General features: G+C 51.2%; 2 protein-coding genes across 2 annotated transcripts; both read left to right on the top strand.

The window, feature by feature from the left end:
• Positions 1–5553: 5553 nt before the first annotated feature.
• LOC109774519 (uncharacterized) lies at positions 5554–6198 on the top strand. Its single transcript, XM_020333249.1, has one exon. The coding sequence runs from the start codon at positions 5554–5556 to the stop codon at positions 6196–6198; it is 645 nt and encodes a 214-aa protein (XP_020188838.1).
• Positions 6199–6564: 366 nt separating this feature from the next.
• On the top strand, positions 6565–8873 carry LOC109774518 (uncharacterized). The gene is made up of 2 exons (XM_020333248.2): positions 6565–6733; positions 7705–8873. The coding sequence occupies exons 1-2, from the start codon at positions 6565–6567 to the stop codon at positions 8871–8873; spliced, it is 1338 nt and encodes a 445-aa protein (XP_020188837.2).
• The last annotated feature ends 8338 nt before the right edge of the window (positions 8874–17211 follow it).

Below are 17211 nucleotides of genomic sequence, written 5' to 3'. Positions count from 1 at the left end.
TGAACACAAGGAAGTGAAGTTGTGAGTGCATATCACTATAGCCATTTGTTGCATCGGTTGATTCGGTCTTATTTTAATGGCCTTCGCCATAATATGGATGCCGCAGCATAATCGCTGGGGGTGTCGGTGTCAAAACCGGCGGATCTCGGGTAGGGGGTCCCGAACTGTGCATCTAAGGTTGATGGTAATAGGAGATAGAGGACACAATGTTTACCCAGGTTCGGGCCCTCACTATGGAGGTAATACCCTACTTCCTGCTTGATTGATCTTGACGAATCTGAGTATTACAAGAGTTGATCTACCACAAGATCATAATGGCTAAAACCCTAGAAGTCTAGCCTGTATGACTATGATTTTTCTTATCCTTCCTCTACGGACTAAGCCCTCCGGTTTATATAGACACCGGAGGGGGCTAGGGTTGTACAAAGTCGGTTACAGAGAAAGGAATCTTCATATTTGGACGCCTAGCTTGCCTTCCACGCCAAGGAGAGTCCCATCCGGATACGGGAGAAAGTCTTCGGTCTAGTATCTTCACAGCCCATTAGTCCGGCACATGTCCAACAGGCCGGACGCCCGAGGACCCCTTAGTCAAGGACTCCCTCAGGGGGCATTGACCCAACCTTGCCTTAAGTCAAAGGTGGAATTTCACAATACCCGCTCAAGGCGGCACTGTTTAGTGAGGCGCTTGGCAATACCTAAAGATTTATGCTAGTATGTGGAATTCATATTGTGAGGTCCAACTCGGTTAACACCAGTTATGGGGGCAAAAAAATGCCTCGTCGGTCATGCAGGATACTCCCTTTGCCGGGACATGTATTTGAAAAAACAAAATATGAAATTGCAGTATGCTGCTCAATGCTATTTCATTCAACAAGCAGATTATTGAACGAGAGATGTACATCGGCTTCAAAAGTCTTTTGATATTTTATCTAGCTCCAGATGCAAGCAGTATAACTATCACGACAGAGTATATCAGCATTAAAAAGGTCACCAACAAGACATGAAGAGAAATCACTTGTCTTGTTACCTCTGGCCCTATAGTCCAGGTTGCTGGACCACTCATCATTAACAAGTTCCCAGATCATATGTCACTAATGGAACCCGATGAACGAGAATACTAATACACGTCAGTTTTGAATAGCCTCATGCTTCTAGCCACTCAAAAGAGAACACAAGTCGTGCACATACTTGTTACTTGGCAAGTATGCAAGTAATAAACAATTTAAGCTCTTGCCTCCAGCATGCACGCCAACACATGGAGAAATTTACTAAGACATTATGTCACACCCTTTTGGCGTATGAGTTCAGGCACATGAAAATAAAATGGTGGAAGCAAAGTCTAGGTCCAAGTGTAGGCATACATATATTTCAAAGTTTAATTATTTTGAAGGGTTGTTGTGCATACTACCAGCCTTGTTGAGTTTAGGTACCCATTCACGATGTACAAGTTTGCAAGCATCGGGTTGTGGTAAAATCCTATGAAAAAGATAGGTTAGCACTGTCCTGCTTGTCCTTTTGATCACAAGAGTTACCCTAGACCTCTGACCTTCAGCAGGAGAAGCGAAGTATAGAAGCTCTGTTTACAAGAGAGCACGTCCTTGGTACTCCCAAGATACTCAGAGCTAATAGATTTGACATACAAGCAATAGGCTTACCTGTGAATTTCTCAAGCACATGCTAAAAATGAGTTTATGTTTGGGATGGCTAGCACAGTATGCACTTGGTTTGGGCTAAGATGCCCCAGCGTCATCGCCGGTATAATCCATGCGCTTCTGCACCTCTCCCATTGCACGCATGCCATGATTGGCCGGCTCCTCCACATTAGCAGACATGGTGTGAAAGTATTGCTAAGCCGTCCCACTCCCTTTGAGGAAGTATTCAATTTTAGTCTCTTGGTCCTTAGTCTCGCGGAGCTTTTCCTCGGCTTGAGCTAGTGAACCTTTCATGGATGAAATTTTCTTCCCCTGCAGTGCTCGAGCAGATGTGAGAGCCTCATGCTTCAACTTGGCAGTTGCCTCAGGGCCCTCGATCGAGTTCCACTAAAGAGGCAGGGATGGCCTCTAGAATTGCAATGGCCTCCTTTAATGCATCCTCGAGTTGGCTTTTATGAGTAGACATGCCCTCAATATCAAAAGAAGGAGGTGACATTTTACCATCGAGAAGTTCTTCCAAGTCTCGGAGTGCTTTGACCATCTTGGGCACCCCTTCACTGATTTTGGCGGAGAATATTTTCTCCCTGCGAGCCAACTCTTTGTCCATCTTTCGGCAAACACATACTGATCGAGCTTTGCAAAACTAGTGTCAGGGGATGGACCCCGGGTAGTCTCATTCGCACCCAATGACATTTCAAGACATCGGGGCTGGCCAAAGCCCCTCATGCCGACTGGCCACGCGGCCGGGTCCTCATGCCGGCTAGGACCACACGGCCGGCTTCTAGAAGGCGGCGCACCCGCAGAAGACGGCTTGGGGAGCGGGCAGGCTTCTAGCAGCCGGCCCGTCCTTTTCCTTGGAGTCTGCATTCACCCACTATGACAAGACGGAGCGTAGCAACAGTGCTGCCTGCTCCCCCGAATCCCGGAGGGGCGTGGCTACAGTGCGCGCTGACAAAGCGGCCACCTACCCGCCTGACGCGGGACTGTAGTCATGAGACTCATGACGCGGCCCTCGTCGGCAAGGATGGGGCTACAACAAAAGGCAATCAGCATGGCCCACAGGCAACGGGCCCTACCAGTCGGCCGGATTCTCTACAGCCGGCGGGGCCCTCCAGAGGCGGGCCCTAGCAGCCGGCGGAGAACCCGGTGACCCTAGCCACTTACACCTGGGTCCTACACCCAGACATATTACCATTGTACCCCTGGGGGGTCAGCCTATAAGACCCCCCAGGGCTCACCCATGCAAAGGGTTCAATCCTCATTTCACACACACTCACCATAGCCAGGAGAAGAGAGGTAGCTCTACCCTTCTTCCTCCTCTAGTAATACAGCTCCAAGAGCAACCTTGGATACACTTGATCATAGTCATCATAGCAGGACTAGGGGTGTTATCTCTCCAGAGAGCCCTGAACCTGGGTACGTCTCGTGTGCTCCCGAGCTCGTGCTCACTCTCGCTTCCGGAACCTGACGACGTCCTCATGGATCCACCCACGATAAGCCACCCCCTAGAATCTGAGGTGAGATTACCACGACAGTTGGAGCCCACCATGGGGCCATCCACAGCGTCGGTCGGAGCTGTGTTCCGGATGGGAACCATCCTTCCTTCCGGCGAGCGCGTCGCGTCTGGCTTGATCAACCAGCCCGATGCATTCACTTGCGCTTGCATCGGCACATCGCTCGATGCGGGAGCCATCTGCGCCGCAAGCTGCCTCATCGACCTCTTCGGGAAGCTCAGCCTTTCCGACGAGGCCGCCTCCAACGCGGGAGCCATCTGCTCCATGAGCCACCTCGCCGACCTCTTCGAGAAGCTCACCCTCTCTGATGCGACCTCCGTCATTATACGGGTTCCCCGGCGACGTGGTGGTCATCGACGATCTACTCCCTCCTGTCGCCGGCAACACCTCTGCCGGCGCGCTCGACGTTGGTGTCTTTGTGGAGGTGATGGTCATTGGCAACAGCCAGGACACTGGCGGGGCTGCCCAGGACCCATTGCGAACAGCAATGCAGGGCCTGGCTACTCCCGTCGGTGCCAACGCCGGCCCGACGGAGCTTAAAGAAATCTGTGTCAAGCTCCTTGACAGCGCCAACAAAATGGCGTCCATGAAGCGTCATGCCGAGGCTAACCAGCGTGAGATCGAAGGCATAGCGGGCGGCACGCCGGCTGCAGGCGAGCCCAGCCGAGCCGGCGCCGTCCGATAATGCGGCGCAGCTATCGCCAGCAGCTGGGAGTCGGACGTCCGATCTACAACACCCCAGTGCAGAACCTGCGCGCCGCCCAGGCGGCGACAGAAGAACTTGACAACCTGGAGGGCAACGAGTGGTGCAGCCAGATGGAGCGCCTCCTGGAACTCCTCAACGCTGTGAACACGCAGCAAGATGCGTGCAACCGCGTGGTGGGAGCCGGTCGGCAGGCCGACCTCCCGGAAAGAAACCCTCCGCCTCGCCACGAGATTGGAGCGACCTCCCGGTCGCCAAGTGGCGGCGGCGGCCAGCGGAACCCGGAGCCGGCTGCTAGCCGCAGCCGGCACTCCCGCGAGATGGTTGTGAACAGTCGGCAAGTTCCTGCGAGGGTGGAGGGTCGGCACCAACAGGACGAACGTCCGCCTCCCCCCTCCCCCCCCTCCCCCCCCCCCCCCCGCAGGGAGAGGCTGGCTTCTTCGGCACAAGTTGACAACCCGACCTTGGGGGCGGCTAGGCCCCCGTGAAGCAGTCGGCGAGGATGACGCTCGTCACCAGATCGAGCGGCTTGCTCGGTCCCTGGTAGTGGAGGAGGAGGATACAGTCGGCCCGGCCTGCTTCGCCCCCCGCATCTGCGACGAGCCCTTTCCCAAAGGGTTCTCGCTCCCTCGCGACACTCCCAAATACAACGGCTCCATGAAGCCAGAAGATTGGCTGACCGACTACGCCAGAGCAGTCAGCATAGCAAACGGCAACAAGCGCATTGCCATGAAGTACATTCCGCTCATATTGCTGGGCACGGCTCGGACATGGCTGAACAACCTCAAGGCCAACATCGTCAACAGTTGGCTGGACATCAGCGAAGTCTTCGTGCGCAACTTCAACAGCACCTACAAGCGGCCCCCAAGCCTCGCCAGCTCTCCATGTGCGTCCAGGGCCCCACCGAGTCCACCCGCGACTACCTGATGCACTGGGCCAAGCTGCGCAACTCATGCGAAGGGGTGCACGAGGTGCAGGCCATTGAGTACTTCACCGCCGGGTGCAGAGAGGGCACCCTGCTCAAGCACAAGCTTCTATGCGATGAGCCGACCACCTTGGACGAGCTCCTGGTGGTGGCGGACAAGTACGCCACGGCCGACTCCTCCATGAAGTCGGAGACCCGGATTGACGTGCCCGGGAAGGTGATCCCGCCGGCTTCCCAAGCACCGGCTGGTGACTCCAACCGGCACCAGCAACTGAGCGACAACAAGCGCAAGGCCCAGCAGCCGGCTTCTAACAGCTAGCAGGTGGCGACCGTCGAGGACCAGCAGCCGGCAGGTCAACCCGGCCTCGAGCGTCAGCGGGGCGGCAAGGGTGCCTGGCAGCTGGCCTTCTCCTTCGAGCAAACCTTCAACGCTCCATGCAAGTTCCATAGAGGTGCGTAGCTGTCTAACCATACAACCCGGCAATGCAACTAGCTTGCTCGAATCGCTAAGGGTGAGGGCTTGCCGCCTCCTCCAGCCGGCCCGCCCTGCCGGCATGCTCCAAGGTGAATTCCCTAACGAGAACGCCACTTACGTCATCTTCACCAGTGAAGCCGACGATAAGCACAGTCGGCGTCAGCAGCACCACGAGGTGAATGCTGTTATTCCAGAGGTCCCCCAATTCATGCACTGGTCCGAGAGGCCCATCACCTGGAGGCGTGATGATCATCTCTGTGATGCCTTTGCCGGGTGCTTATGCCATGGTGCTGGACTCCACCTTCTCAATCGAGAGGCGGGCGTGCCGCTTCTCTCGAGTCATGATAGACGGTGGCAGCAACATCAACATCCTCTACCGCGACACCATGGAAAAGCTGGGCATCAAGAAGAAGCAACTCCAGCCCAGCTGGACCGTGTTCCATGGCATTGTCCCTGGGCTTTCCTGCTCTCCAATCGGCAAGATCAAGATCGACGTCTTGTTCGGTGACAAGACCCACTTCCGCCGTGAGCCAATTTGGTTCGAGGTGGTTGATTTGGACAACCCCTACCACGTGCTCTTGGGCCGGCCAGCGTTGGCCAAATTCATGGCGGTTCCACACTACGCGTACCTGAAGATGAAGATACCAGGCCCCAAGGGCATCATTACCATTGTCGGCGAGTACAAGAAGTCGGTCATGTGCGCCGCAGCCAGCTCCCGGCTGGCCGAGTCCCTCGTCATCGCCGAAGAAAAGCGCCTCCTTGACCGGGTTGTGGCCATGGCCAGCAAGCAGCCGGACATGCCATCGGACCCCAAGGAAACGGAGCCCGAGGGCTCCTTCCAGCCGGCTAAGGAAACCAAGGAGATCACCTTGCACCTGGCGCACCCAGAGAAGTACGCTGTCATGGGGGCTAACCTCGACAGGAAATAGGAAAGCAAGCTCGTCGACTTCCTACGTGAGAACCGGGATATCTTCGCATGGTCCTCCAAGGACATGCCGGGTGTTCCGAGGGAGTACGCCAAGCACAAACTGCATGTGTGATCGGATGCTAAGCCGGTCAAGCAACCCCTCCGCCGCCTATCAGAAGAGAAGAGAAGGTTTGTTGGTGAAGAAATCGCCCGGCTTCTGGCAACCGGCTTCATCATGGAAGTGTTCTACCTGGACTAGCTTGCCAACCCAGTCCTCGTTTTGAAGAAAAATAACAAGTGGCGCATGTGTATCGACTACACGAGCCTCAACAAAGCTTGCCCCAAGGATCCGTCTGCCTTGCCCCAAATTGACCAAGTGATCAACTCCATGGCCGGCTGCGATCTGCTATCCTTTTTGGACGCCTACTCTGGTTACCACCAAATCAAGCTGGACCCAGCCGATCGGCTGAAGAACGCCTTCATCACCCCTTTTGGCGTCTTCTGCTACATCTCCATGACATTCAGCTTGAGGAACACCGGCGCCACCTTTCAACGCTGTATGCAGAAGTGCCTCCTGAAGCAACTCGGCAGGAACGCCCATGTCTATGTGGACGACATAGTGGTGAAGACGGAGAAGCCGACACTCTTTTGGAGGATCTCAAGGAGATTAGGAGACCTTCGCCAACCTGCACCGCTTTCAGATCAAGCTCAACGCGGAGAAGTGTGTCTTCGGAGTACCAGCCGGCTAGCTCCTTGGCTTCCTTGTTTCTGAGCGTGGGATTGAGTGCAACCTTGTGAAGAACAAGGCCATTGAGCGGATGAAGAAACCGACCCGGCTGTGGGACGTCCAGAAGTTCACGGGGTGGCTCTCTCATCCGGTTCATCAGCCGGCTGGGCGAGAAGGCCCTCCCACTGTACCAGCTAATGAAGAAGACCACATGCTTCAAGTGGACCGACCAGGCGGACAAAGCGTTTCTCCAGCTCAAACGGATGTTGTCCACGCCGCCCGTTCTGGCCGCTTCGACTACCAAAGAGCCCATGCTCCTCTACATCGCAGCCACCAACCGGGTCGTTAGCACAGTGATTGTTGTCGAGCGCCCCGAAGCCGGCAGGGCGCAGCCGGTCTAGAGGCCGGTCTATTACTTGAGCGAGGTGTTCCGCCTCCAAGCAGAACTACCCCCACTACCAGAAGATGTGCTACGGCGTGTACTTTGCCGCCAAGAAGCTGAAGCAGTACTTCCAGGAGCACTCCATCACGATCGTCTGTACCGCCCCCCTTGCCGAGATCATGGGCAACTGAGATGCCTCGGGCTGGGTGGCCAAGTGGGCCATTGAGCTGACTCCCCACACCATCCTCTACCATCCCCGCACCGCCATCAAGTCCCAAGCACTGGCCGACTTCCTTGTCGACTAGGATGAGACCCATACCTGCCGCTGGCACCGGATTCCATGCATTGGCGGATGCACTTCGACGGCTCGAAGATGCACACTGGTTTGGGAGCCGGCATCGTCCTCACCTCTCCCAAAGGCGACAAGCTGAAGTACACGCTACAGATTCACTTTGCCGCCTCCAACAATGTGGCCGAGTATGAGGCAGTCATCCACGGACTGCGGCTGGCCAAGGAGATCGGCATCCGCCGCATCTTGTACTACAGCGACTCGGACCTTGTGGTCCAGCAGTCCTCTAGCAACTGGGACACCAAGGACGCCAACATGGCCAGTTACCGCTTCCTCGTCCAGCAGATCAGCAGACACTTTGACGGGTGCGAGTTCATCCACGTGCCACGGGCCAACAACGAAGAAGTCGACGCCCTGGCACGGATTGGCTCTACCCAGCAGGCCATTCTAGTCGGCTTCTCCCTCGAGTGCTTGCGCAAGCCGTCTATCCAACCTCCACCAGAATCAGAATCCATCTTCATGCCAGCTGACCCTAGAGTAGCCATATCCAGCTTGGGGACTTCAGCAGCCTGCCCGGGGACTTCTGCAGGCGGCTCGGGGGCTGCAACACCCAAACCCGGCCCGAGGATTCCAGAACCCGACCCAGGGACTTCCACGATGCAACAAGGAGCAGACGGCTCCAACCCGCTGCCTCCCAACCCGGCCACCCCAACGCCGGTTGCTGTCACGACAGTGGTGGAAGCCCCGTCTTGGGCGCAGCCCATCCTCAACTTTCTGGTGAGTCGCGAGCTCCCAGCCGACGAGGTCTTGTCCCGACAGGTGCAACACCAGGCGGCTGTGTACACGATCATCAACAGAGAGCTCGTCAGGCGCAGCACGACTAGTGTCTTCCAGCGCTGCGTCGAGCCGGAGAAGGGAATTGCTATCCTCCGAGGCATCCATCAAGGTGAATGTGGTCACCATGCCGCCTCCAGAGCCCTCGTTGCCAAAGCTTTCCGCCATGGTTTCTTCTGGCCGACTGCTCTGGATGACGCCAAGGAGTTGGTCCGGAAATACAAGGGGTGCCAGCGTTTCAGCACCAAGCAACACCTGCCGGCTTTAGCACTCAAGACCATTCCCATCACCTGGCCATTTGCCGTATGGGGATTGGACATGGTGGGCCCATTCAAGACTACACGCGGCGGCATGACCCATATATTGTTTGTCGTGGACAAGTTCACGAAGTGGATCGAGGCGAGGCCAATCAAGAAGCTCAACGGCCCCACAGCCATCACATTCATCACGGATATCACCATTTGATATGGCATCCTGCACAGCATCATCACCGACAATGGCATAAAATTCGCCAAAGGTGCCTTGGCCCATTTCTACGCGACGCAGGGCATCCGACTGGACCTCGCGTCGGTTGCTCACCCGCAGTCAAACAACCAGGTGGAGCGGGCAAACGGCCTCATTCTATCCGGCATCAAGCCTCGGCTGGTCATGCCGCTGGAGCGCTCGGCCGGCTGCTGGATCGAGGAGCTTCCGGCTATCCTTTGGAGTCTCCGGACCATGCAAAATAGATCGACCGGCTTCACACCGTGTACGGGGACGAGGCCATCATCCCAACAAATATCGAGTTCGACTCGCCTCGCGTCACCCTGTACACGGAGGCAGAAGCAAAGGAGGCACACGAAGACGGCGTCGATCTTCTCAAAGAGGCCCGGCTGCTAGCACTTAGCCGGCCCACCATCTATTAGCAAAACGTGTGCCGCTACCACAACAAGAAGATCAAGCCGCGTGCCTTCCGCGAGGGCGACCTTGTGCTCCGACTAATCCAGCGAACAGCCGGCCAGCACAAGGTCTCGGCTCCTTGGGAGGGGCACTTCATCGTGAGCAAGGCCCTAGGCAACGATTCCTACTACCTCATTGATGCACAGAAGCCCAGGGCACGCAAGAGGGACACAGCTGGCCAAGAGTCGGAGCGCCCATGGAACGCGAACCTTCTCCGCCCGTTTTACAGTTGATGCAGTGTATGTACCACGCTATCTTTTGTACTAAGTAAAGACAACAGGTACCCCGAGGCTCACTCGGGGGTTACCTTTTTATCTATATGATAAGCTTCGCCTATGTATAAGTATTTATCCTTTTGCCCTGCCCGGGTCCGGCCAGCCGGCCCGAGGGCTCGCCGACTTGGCCCAAGTTGGTACCATCCGAAGTCGGCTTAGTAGTGTGCCGACGCCAAAGCCCTCTCTTCGCCCCAGCCACACCTCGAAGTGCGACTATCCGGCTGGCAAGAGCCAAAGGTCAGAAACATTGTCCAAATGAAAAATGACTAAGGAAGAATGCTAATTCAGGCCAAGCCGGCCTCTCGCCTCCCCCGTCCGGCTGCTCAGCAGCCGGCCGGCCGGCATCTCGCTTGACTAGTGATGTCTACTACACAACCTTCTTCTTGTAGACGTTGTTGGGACTCCAAGTGCAGAGGTTTGTAGGATAGTAGCAAATTTCCCTCAAGTGGATGACCTAAGCTTTATCAATCAGTGGGAAGCGTAGGATGAAGATGGTCTCTCTCAAACAACCCTGCAACCAAATAACAAAGAGTCTCTTGTGTCCCCAACACACCCAATACAATGGTAAATTGTATAGGTGCACTAGTTCGGCGAAGAGATGGTGATACAAGTGCAATATGGATGATAGATATGGGTATTTGTAATCTGAAAATATAAAAACAGCAAGGTAGCAAGCGATAAAAGTGAGCAGAAATGGTATTGCAATGCTTCGAAACAAGGCCTAAGGTTCATACTTTCACTAGTGCAAGTTCTCTTAACAATGATAACATAATTAGATCATATAACAATCCCTCAACATGCAACAAAGAGTCACTCCAAAGTCACTAATAGCGGAGAACAAACGAAGAGATTATTGTAGGGTACGAAACCGCCTCAAAGTTATTTTTTCCGATCAATCCATTGGGCTATTCCTCTAAGTGTCACAAATAGCCCTAGAGTTCGTAGTAAAATAACACCTTAAGACACACATCAACCAAAACCCTAATGTCACCTAGATACTCCAATGTCACCTCAAGTATCCGCGGGTATGATTATACGATATGCATCACACAATCTCAGATTCATCTATTCAAACCAACACAAAAACGTCAAAGAGTGCCCCAAAGTTTCTACCGGAGAGTCAAGACGAAAACGTGTGCCAACCCCTATGCATAGATTCCCAAGGTCGCGGAACCCGCAAGTTGATCACCAAAACATACATCAAGTGAATCAATAGAATACCCCATTGTCACCACAGGTATCCCACGCAAAACATACATCAAGTGTTCTCAAATCCTTAAAGACTCAATCCGATAATATAACTTCAAAGGCAAAACTCAATCCATTACAAGAGAGTAAAGGGGGAGAAACATCATAAGATCCAACTATAATAGCAAAGCTCGTGATACATCAAGATCGTGCCATATCAAGAATACGAGAGAGAGAGATCAAACACATAGCTACTGGTACATACCCTCAGCCCCGAGGGTGAACTACTCCCTCCTCGTCATGGAGAGCGCCGTGATGATGAAGATGGCCACCAGTGATGGATCCCCCCTTCGGCAGGGTGCCGCAACAGGGTCCCGATTGGTTTTTGGTGGCTACAGAGGCTTGCGTCGGCGGAACTCCCGATCTAGGTTTCTTTCTGGGGGTTTCTGTATTTATAGGAATTTTTGGCGTCGGTCTCATGTCATGGGGGGTCTCCGAGTCATCCACGAGATAGGGGGTGCGCCCTCCACCCTCGTGGATGGCTCGGGACTCTTCTGGCCCAACTCTTCTGGTCCATAAAAAAACATCAAAAATTGGCACGTCAATTGGACTCCGTTTGGTATTCCTTTTCTGTAAAACTCAAAAATAAGGAAAAAAAACAGAAACTGGCACTGGGCTCTAGGTTAATAGGTTAGTCCCAAAAATCATATAAAACAGCATATAAATGCATATAAAACATCCAAGATGGATAATATAATAGCATGGAACAATAAAAAATTATAGATAGTAGTCGTCAACCCGTGCACCTGCACGGGCTAGTATCTGTGTTACAAAACATTATTGACATCAGAGTAGATATGTAAGAATTTGAACTAAAACTTAGAGCCCATATATTGAGCCATTATTATTGGGAAAGCCTATTTGTTGTTACCCAAATGTTAATTTCTTGAAGGAGTTCACAGAAACTTTCTGCTTTTGTTCATATGTAAAGTTCTCAAGGATAGCGATGCTGAGTAGAAGAAACTTGGTGATTTGTGTACTTTGGAAAAATGAAAACATGTCAGAATAGTGTTGACACTATCTATTTATGAATGTAGACCACGCGTCATGGTGATAGCAACATAACACTATTATTTCCTTCTAAGGTAATTCAAGAGGTTTACAATTTACAGCTACAACTCTATGAACCAAACAATATGATTTTTTTTCACTTGTCATATGTAATAACTATACTGGACCACACATACAGTAGATCAATCCAATAGAACTTAAATTCCAATGATGTTCAATATCCCAACAGTAGATCAATTATAAGAGAAGCATGGATTTAACTTCAAATATGCAAATAATTGCAATGTCGAACATTCAATTCACTTGAAGGAAGTAGTTGTTTTGATATCGAGAGTCATCACCAGTGGTGCAAGATATTTTTAAATGACATAATCAAAAATACCAGAAAATATTCAATGGACAGAACTTTAGTAATGATAAGCAGGATAATGAATTGCACACCAATGGAAAAGAAGTGAAAGCTCATGCACATGAAATAAAATTGAATCTAACTGAATGTGTGGTTTATCTACTGTATTTATGTGTGCCTAATGAATAAGAATGAACATTTTGAAGGATATAGGGTCAGAATTTCATCATTGGAAGAGTATAGAGAACATGTACATATGGTTTCTGGTGCAAGATTCCAGAAACTAACTACAAACTACATTTTGCTACAAAAATTATGGATGTGCATTCGGATACAGTTATACTGAATAAACCGGATTGCTATACAATAATACCACTGAATGAAGTCATGAGCATAACTTTATTTCTATCAAAAGGCCCTGTCATGGTCACACGTATATTTCATTGAAAATGAAACACATAGAATATCGTTATATGGACCAACTTACAGCAACACTGCTAGTACAGCGAAAGGAGTAAAACAAAAACTGAGATCATCCTGTGCAAGAGAACACAGTAAAAAATCTTGAGAAATTGGGCGATCACCACTGTTTGTGTCTTTGACCACTCTACTTCGTTAGTACTTTGTAGTCCTCTTGTTCAGTAGCAGGCGAGCACTGGGATTCCGCCCCGTTCAGCTTGATTTCCAGGGTGCACTCATGAGGATAAATATAGCTCGTATGACTGAAATCCCCTCTTACCAAACTTAATCTGTAATTCTGCATGTAATTTATTGTGTGAATATATACTTATCTTTTCATATCCAGTCAATCCAGCTGGCTAGCGCTACAAGTTAGGCAAGAGCAAGAAAACTCATGCATGTTTAATTATTTATCCAAAGTAGCTGATGGTATTACCTCTTGGTGGCCATTGCCAAGGCGGATGCAAGGCAGATCCGCCAGCATGAGAAGTTAAGTAATGGTGACCTCCTGACAATTTCTGACGGTGTTGGTGATCCATCGGCCCGGCCTCCACCGAGAATAATGTCTCTGCTCAAGCCAAGTAGATGGCTGCCAAGATTTAGTTAAAGCCAAAAACTACGAAGAGACCCAGTAACTTTCTGGTTATATATCAATGCAGGGCTATCTCTATGGAAACATCTCTATCTACCATTAAAGGATCACAATTGCTGGGTCAAACAAACATATAATCTGAATTTTGGTGCCACAACACCACATGTGAAGAATAGTAAATCAAACTTCAGGTGCTCTTTCATACCAGGCCCATAGCAAAGGCGGCGGCTGCGATATTGAGCAATCAGGATGGGCTGGCGAAACCGCGAGACAGTAAGGCTTTGATCATTAGCTATGGCAAGCAGGTCTACATCGGTTCCAGGCCGAGAAAACAACCAAATACTGCTGCAAATAAAATCTAGAGGGAGTTTGTCAAACAGGTCTACAACAGCATCAATGACGGGCTATCTCTACAGAAACATCTCTATCTACCATTAAAGGATCACAATTGCTGGGTGAAAGAAACATATAATCTGAATTTTGGTGCCACAACACCACATGTGAAGAAGAGTAAATCAAACTTCAGGTGCTCTTTCATACCAGGCCCATAGCAAAGGCGGCCGCTGCGATCTCGAGCAATCAGGATGGGCTGGCGAAACCGCGAGATGGTAAGGCTTTGATCATTAGCTATGGCAAGCAGGTCTACATCGGTTCCAGGCCGAGAAAATGTGATACCCCAATATTTTGGCCTTGTTTTATTTTTTTAAAATGTTGCCAGGAAATAAAACTTTTCCATTTTTTGTCAAGTTTTACCTTTTGTGATTTTGGATTTTTGCCTCTAGTGGGGAAAAACCTTCAAAAGTATTATTGGACTTGAATACTCTCTTCTATAAAACAATTCCTCATCAGTGGATTTAAATTTCAAGACTTGTCTCCTCAGAGCTTTATTCTTTTAAAAATGATTTCTTTTGCATTTGGAGCCTGTTTGCACTACAACCATTTGACAAATGCATTTAAAATTTCCACCAAAATTTGGGGATGTCATGTGATGGTTCCACATCACTTTTATGCAAAAATACCTTCTGGCCATTGGAGATTTTGAACTCTACACCAACTTTTCCAATCTGGTCCAGTAGGCACTTTTGCACTACAACCCATTTAAATATTTCTTTAAAAATTCTTCCAAGTGTTTGGAGATGTCAGTGGATGCATACAATCCATCTTCAAGCAAAAACCCAGTGATGTTCTTTGAAAAATTTGAGTGGATCAACCTCTTTTGCATTCTGGTCCAATTTGGTGATTTGTACAGCAACCATAATTTTCCTTCTCTAGTAACCCTGAGCTTTTTCCTACTTGTAGCCCTCCCTACCAAACTCTTAAGTCCAGGAGATTGGGCTCATTGGAGGTTTTGAAGTGCATGCTTTAAACCCTTTTTCTTCCTGTCCAAAACTGGAGTTTTGCAAAACTTGCACTAACAAATTTCTGGTTTTGCCCAAGTGATCTTACCATCATCTCCTGCACCTAAAGAGACCCTGATCTGGAGATTTTGGCCACTCCAAGAGTTGCCTAAGTGCACTTGGCATTCTGTCGAACACCTGGTGTGCACAACCTGTTTTGGCATGAGTTCTTTGTTTGCACTGTGGACTTGTTCCACTGACCCAGCAACCTTGTCCACTGAACTCCTAGCCACCCCTACCCTTGTTCTCTTCTTTGCCAGCTCCACCCTCGCACTCTAGATCGCACTGGCATTTCGTCGAGTAGGTGCCGTGCGTGCTCTGGGCGCGCCCAGAGCGCACGTTTTGCACGCGCGCGCACTGAGCCGACACGCCGCACTGCCACACTCAACGCGACCCGTCCCTGGCCCCTTCTGCATCGCTGAACCGCGCACTAGCCGCTCCCTGCTCCACGGCATCTCTAGCGCCCTGCTGCGCCGCTGGCCGCGCCCTTGGCGGCACGCCGGCGTCGGCAGTGGCCTCTGCCATGTTCGGCACCACCCAAACCACGCCAGCGTGCCAGCTGCCCCTGGGAATAGCTCGTGCTTATCCTCATGCTCGTCGGAACGCGTTCGTCGCCGCCACGATGCCCTGCAACTACAGGAAAGTGGTCGCCGGCGATCTTATCCTCGGCCACCGCGGGAGCCAGCCTCGAGCGCCTATTTAAAGGGTCCCCGAGCTCGTTCAAAGCTTCAGGCGACTTCAGAACCTCCCCGTAAAGCTTCCCACGCAGTAGATCGACCCGTAGTGGCCATCTTCCTCAACTCCGGCCAGCTCGGCCGCCGCCAAGCTCCGGTGCGATTCGTCGCAACCAGCCGCCCTTTCGCCCAACCAACGCCACCAGTAGTTTCCTCTAGTCCATGCGGAGCTGCCCAGCTACCCAAGCTCGATCGGAGACCACCGGAGCTCAAAGAGCACTTCGCCACCGTAGCTTTTCTCCGCCGCGGAGCTCGCCGCCGGCGATTCCTTCCACCTCCGATGGCCCAGCGACCACCCAGAGGACCGCCTCGGTCTAGACGTTCCATTCCCACCCTTGGATGCCCGTGAGGCGCTGCCGTTCGTCGACGGCGATCGCCGGAGCCCCGCTCCCGTCGGGCAGAAGAGAGGAGAAGGAGGGAAGAACGGTCAAACCTGACCAGTGGGCCCTCTGGACCCACTGTCAGTGACCCGCGCGGCCGTCCTCTCTCTGTTTAAGTGAAGGCGCATAACCCCCGAGTGCGTTTCCTCTGCTACGAAAGCGTATTTCTTCTGAATCGTTTTCTTTTTCTGGTTTTATTTAAAAACAGAGTTTGACCAGACTTTGACCAGCTATAACTTTCAAAATAAAACTCCAAATGAGTTGATTCTTTTTCCTACCTCTCTCAAATTTCATCTAGTTTATTTTAAGATTTATTTCAAAAATATTTGAGACAACTTTTGGTACTGTGTTTGAAATATTTGTTATTTGTGTATTTTGCAAAATAGGATTTTTGGAGAAAAAGGGAGAGCTCTCAAAAAGTGCATCCTTTGCATACTCTTGAAGGCAAGCATTTCTGAACTCTGGCATAATATTTGGTTGTGGTGTTTTGATACGATCACAACACCTTTTGACTTGGAGTATGTGATAGCTTTATGTATCGATATAGTCCCGTGCATGAGTGCACTTTGGAGTTGTGTTGTGGCCAGCAATGGATACATTAGTGATTTGGATCATCCTCGTGAGCTCCTCATGCATACCGGTAGGAAGCCGGGAAAGTCGTGGTCTTGGGTAGACACGAGCTTGTCCCTAGTCCCTCGTCGAGACGAGTATGTCCGGCATGGCATGGTGAGGCTTGATGAGTGGTGTTTTATTTCACTAGTGGTAATATTGTTGGAGGATACTTGGACCACCTGAGTCGGTTGTAGACCGAGTCTTGATCAATAGCTTCCTTATTTGTTGGTACCACCACTTGTCCCTGCAGGGGACAGGGTATGGTTCAGTAAGTTGTCAACCCCTACCAAAGCACACACCGTACAGAGAGGCCATAGTGGAAGATACCGGAGGCCTCCGGTAGGCATGCCACTTGGTCAGGGGGCATGGGTGTTTCCGGTTGGGACCGAGAGGGGGGCACCCCCTTAGAGCGCGCGAATAGAAATTTGATCCCATGCCACGTCGAGGTTGTAGCCTCCCCACTTAGAGTTTTGCTTGGCAGGTGTCGTGGGTGATTCCAGACACCGGTGAGTTAAGCTGGTGTGTGCAGGTCAGGCGTGTTTTCAATTAAAAGACCGTAGACGGAATTAGTCCCGAGGGACTAAGTAAACCCGTTACTCGTGGAAAATGGTACTCCCTCTGCAGAGGATATATCCTGTTGGATAGTCATGTTCTTGAATAAGGACCACAGTCTGAGTTGAATCTAGCAACGGTTTTCGGATGGAAACGATTTAGCTAGATCTCAGTGACGGTTTTCGGATGGAGACACGGCTAACTGGATCGTAGTAACGGTATTCGGATGGAGATACGGCTTGACTAAATTATCGG

Source organism: Aegilops tauschii, chromosome 3 (assembly GCF_002575655.3).
Source record: "Aegilops tauschii subsp. strangulata cultivar AL8/78 chromosome 3, Aet v6.0, whole genome shotgun sequence".
Taxonomy (NCBI): Eukaryota; Viridiplantae; Streptophyta; class Magnoliopsida; order Poales; family Poaceae; genus Aegilops; species Aegilops tauschii.
Note: the sequence above shows the minus strand (reverse complement) of the source record. Positions and strands in the feature narration are given on the sequence as shown.

Coding starts and splice junctions, on each gene's coding strand:
- LOC109774519 (XM_020333249.1), top strand. CDS start 5,554: ATGGTGCTGGACTCCACCTTCTCAATCGAGAGGCGGGCGTGCCGCTTC.
- LOC109774518 (XM_020333248.2), top strand. CDS start 6,565: ATGGCCGGCTGCGATCTGCTATCCTTTTTGGACGCCTACTCTGGTTAC. Junction 6,734..7,704: donor CGGCGCCACCTTTCAACGCT/GTATGCAGAAGT, acceptor CCTCTCCCAAAG/GCGACAAGCTGAAGTACACG.